The sequence below is a fragment of the Nematolebias whitei genome, chromosome 13 (genome assembly GCF_014905685.2).
Source record: "Nematolebias whitei isolate Nwh7 chromosome 13, NemWhi1, whole genome shotgun sequence".
Classification (NCBI taxonomy): domain Eukaryota; kingdom Metazoa; phylum Chordata; class Actinopteri; order Cyprinodontiformes; family Rivulidae; genus Nematolebias; species Nematolebias whitei.
The window spans coordinates 13,851,003-13,855,609 of record NC_056510.1 but is presented as its reverse complement, the minus strand read 5'-3'; the positions used below and the strand labels follow the sequence as shown (position 1 = coordinate 13,855,609).

The 4,607-nt window shown below is 35.5% G+C and overlaps 1 protein-coding gene across 1 annotated transcript in view; it reads left to right on the top strand.

Moving 5' to 3' along the window:
* The window catches only part of thsd7ba (thrombospondin, type I, domain containing 7Ba), a 134,284-nt gene that overhangs the window by 52,930 nt on the left and 76,747 nt on the right, over window positions 1–4,607 (top strand). The window contains exons 8-9 of the mRNA XM_037686118.1: window positions 2,235–2,350; window positions 3,291–3,423. Of these exons, the coding sequence (XP_037542046.1) occupies window positions 2,235–2,350; window positions 3,291–3,423 (249 nt within the window). The remainder of the gene's footprint in view (window positions 1–2,234; window positions 2,351–3,290; window positions 3,424–4,607) is intronic.

The following is a 4,607-nucleotide window of genomic DNA, read 5'->3' as shown; positions in this document are numbered from 1 at the left end:
TTTTTTTTTTTTGTGTGTGTGTGTGTGTCTCAGAATTGTCCTCATCTGAGAAGCAGCAACCTCCAAACACAACTGATGTGCTGCTGCAAAAGGGTCACTTCAGTCAGCAAACATCTTAGCATTTCATGGTCAGCAATAATCTCTGCAGAGAGCCAAGGCTCAACAAAAAGCTTAGTGTTTTTTTTTTTGTTTTCATCTCAGTTCAGAGCCTGCAGGAATAAGGTTGATTGATTTTTAAGCATTGTTTCTGCTTTTCGTTTTATATTTTTGAAAATGAAGTATGTATCAACCCATCTGTGTTACATTTTATATTCTTATTGTAGCCCACATTACTGTATTTGATAAGAAATGCAGTCAAAATGATATAATGAAGCCACAAAAAACTAGACAGACAAAAAAAAAAATATATGTATATATATATATATATATATATATATATAAATATATATATATGTCAGAGTCAGAGTTTCTTTATTGTCATTCGTGACATATGTGTGTGTGTGTGTGCTAATATGGTAATACAAACAGTTGTTTAATACATGTTTTTATCTCATATTCAAATTTGAGTATACCACTATATGCTTAGACACGCTGATGCGTCTTATATAAATAATTAAATGTATAAATAACATTATAAACATTGAACTTATATATGATCTTGAACATTCAGTTACTTTTCTGTTTCCCTATATATATTGACGAGTGTGTAAGAGACTGAATTCTCTGTGTTGTCACAGCTGAACATCATGATCTTGACTTCAAGTCTAACGTCCTCATTTTGGGCAAATCCCACCATATTCCCCTAGCTGCTTTGTTGCACTGCCATGCCCTCTGGCATACATCAGTGCAAGGAAAAAAAAAAAAACGAAAGAGAAGAGAGGGGATAAAGCTTGGAAAGGAAAGGTTTTTATATATCCTCCCTTCTCATGCTTCGGCATACTTTGATCTCATTCCTGTCCGTGCTGACTATTTGCAGTTGGTGGGATGTGGCACCATGCTGGGTCTCTGGTGAGACCTGGCTCTGGTTGTCGGGAAAGAAAAAGTGACTGTGTCTGAAATGAAATTTGGAAGTCTATGCAAGCATGTCTGTGTGTTGAGGAGGAGGAGTTTGCCTGCTGGTTGATAAAGACATCAAAGCTTATGAATTATATGATTTTACATTCTGTAGCTGGATCAATCCCCATCACTTTAGAGCTCTACCAACACAGAAAATACAACATAGCCAACTGCTTAAAACTAAAATATCATCCAAATTTGTCTCAGCATGAAAGAAATAAATGTCCTGTTTGAAAACTAGAAAATTGTCTTTACAAACATTGTGGCCCAATTTGCAGTGTATAAATGATACAAATGAGCATTTTGTTTTTTTCCCATGATTTCCATCCATCCATCCATCCATCCATCCATCCATCCATCCATCCATTATTTTTACCCGCTTCTTCTTTTTCGGTTTAAGGGAGTCACTGATGCCCATATCCAGCAGTCACTGTGTGAGCGACAGGGGACACCCTGGACAAGTTGCAAGTCCATCACAGGGACACATGACGACAAATGAGACAAACAACCTTTCACTCTCTCACTCACACCTAGGGACAGTTCAGTTACCAATAAGCCTAACATGCATATTGATGGTCTGTGGGAGGAAAGAGAGTACCTGGAGAACTCCACACATGCATGGAGAGAACATGCAAACTCAACCCAGAAAGGTTCCCCGGCCAGGATTTGATCTTGTGACCTTCTTATATCTACATACATACATACATACATACATACATACATACATACATACATGGATAGGAAGGTAGGTAGATGGATGGATGGATGGGTAGGTAGATAGACAGATAGATAGGTAGGAGTGGTTATATAGTTTATTTGCTTTGCATTGTACTCAAAATATATGTATTTGTTTTAATGTTGACATTCAGTTACGTACTGTTATATAAAAACAATTTTGTAAAGTTGAGTAATGACTAATAGAAATAATTGTTTAAATCATGAAGCAAAAATGCAGAATTACAAAATATGTACATAAACCTTTTTTTTTTTTTGTCTGACTTTTTAAGCAAGACCACATGTAATCAATCATGTGTCCTGTGGGGAAACACATGACGGACAGGACATTTGTTTCCATTGTTACCACTGCCTTATCCTATTTTTTTACCTTTTCAGAGCTGTGTCTTTACCATTCACTGTGGTGCAGGGTGTTTAAATTGACTGTTGGCTTGTTTCTTTAGGTGTTTAGAGTCTTCTCGTCCAGAAAGTGTCCGACCCTGTTTGCTTCCCTGCACAAAGGACTGCATAGTGACTCCCTTCAGTGAATGGACACCCTGCCCATCAGCCTGTCTCACAGGTAGCTCTCCTTGTGGATTTCTCCATAAAGTCATTTTAGAAACTGCTGTCTAAAAGCTAGTTAACCACTTGAGAATCAGTCAGTAATTTAATTATGTCTATAACATTTTTCTCAAGGACGTTTTAGAATGTCAACATTTTTAAATGGTACATTATAACCTTTTTTTAACAGAAAAAGAAATCAACTTAATGGAGATGCATTATTTAAATGTTCAAAAAGTATATATTTTTTAATTCTTAAACATGTTTATAATTCACATAACTTGCACACCTGTATGGAACACAATATTGGAAAGTGTTTAGCAGATGACACTTTGTTAACATCAACAGTGTTTTCAGTGAAATGAACCAAATTGTCACATAAACGTGCTCCGGAGTGGTTAATAATGATCTTTAACTGCAAGTGATATTAGCAAATGTTTATGACATTAATCTGACATATCAAGAGTAAAATTGATGTTTAATGATTTTCATTATGTGTTTTGTAGTATCCAGGAAAAAAATAATTATTGTTTTTGGAAGAACTGGGCAAGCATCATCTCTGTTGATATGCTGTAGTCCACTGGGCCTGCTGACGACGTAATCACTTTCTTAATTGCAGCATTTTCAATGTTTTGTAATTAGTGTAGTGTAATGAGCCTTGGAGCTCGAGCTAAATGAAGCCATTACAGGGTGGTGTGTCCGAGAACAGGCTGCAGTGGAGTGGAGGACATCATGGCCGTCAAGGGCACGCTAATCAGAATCAGATCAATTTTGAGGCCTCTTGTTCCTTTGCTGTCACTTTGAGATGTCAGCCCACTCTGATGATATTGAATATTCATCTGATTGACACCTAAAACAATTCTCAGGCACCTGTTGTCCTCTTTGTTTAAATTTCACATGCAAATACAGTATGTGATTGTATTCAGACTTTTTTGGTGTTTGACTTTTGTGTTTAACAGAAAATTCAACGGCTGCCACACAGTCTCGGTACAGAACCATCATTCAGATGTCCACTAATGGAGGCCAGGAGTGTCCAGATACACTGTATGAAGAAAGGGAGTGTGACGTTGTTAGTGCATGTCCAGTTTACAGGTAAAATAACATTTATATGGCATCTATTTAGTTCCTTTTTGTAATAAGGTAATTTGCTGAATGCACAAGGTAACAGTGTATCTTCCATACTATATAATAGTACAATTACATTCTAGATGATCTGGGAAGAGAGAACATTCAAATAATTTTGAATATAAAAAACTATTAATCTGTGTCAAGTTATATATTTGCTTTAAAAACAGCCAAAGGAAAAATGTAAAAATGAAATGATAATGAAAATATTGGCGTGTGAGTGAGCTCTCTGTTTATTTTTAACTAGACCGTCCTTCACAAGCAAACAGAAAAGCCTGCAGCACACTCGTCCTTCAAACTTCATAGTGGGAAGAAAAAAAAACAAAGATTGAAAGAAGATTTGTCAGGATAAAGGACGGGCAGAATGCAACAGAGGCAGAGAGATGGTGGTTTCGTAATTAATTTTTATTTGATTGCATTGATCCGTGTAATTAATTGTTTGTTGAAAGGTCATGGATTCAAACTGCAATTAGCCTACTGTAGTTCACCAACAAATTGGCAAATAAAAACAAACTTTAATGAAGACATGAAAAAAAAGTTTTAACAAGTTATTATACTAGGATTTGCAGGTTTAAAAATGTCAGCGTCTCAGTACACAGAGATAGTGCTATCTAGCTATAAGGAAAGCATAATCAATGTCAAACTACCTAATTCAATTCTTCATGCAAATAATGCATTCATTAAAAAGGCTAAGATGCTTCATGTTGTTAGAGAATGTAAATATAATTTATTAGGTTTCATAATTTATCACGCTATTCTAAAAATAAACAGCACAACAGAAACAATCGTTTACAACTGGGTCTCAGTCTACCTTCTCAAAGTAATTATTCTGTATTATTGCACAATGCATAATGATATAAATACAAATTACATATTTGGTTACAAGGTTTCAATAATGATGTGTGTTTGTTTTTGTGTACGTACTCTGAATACATCTGGATCTGCCTCCCAACTTCTCACAGACAAAAATGAAAGCACACTAATAAAATAAAGTATGTAATATTCATTTGTGCTCCCAGCAGGACTTGCCCATCAAAACACCACAGATTTAATGGTATAAAATCTAACTCCTTTTGTTTGTCTCTTATCAACTGCAAAATTATTTCTTCTTGTAGCTCATACCATTAGTCACAAACTAACAAGTGTGATAT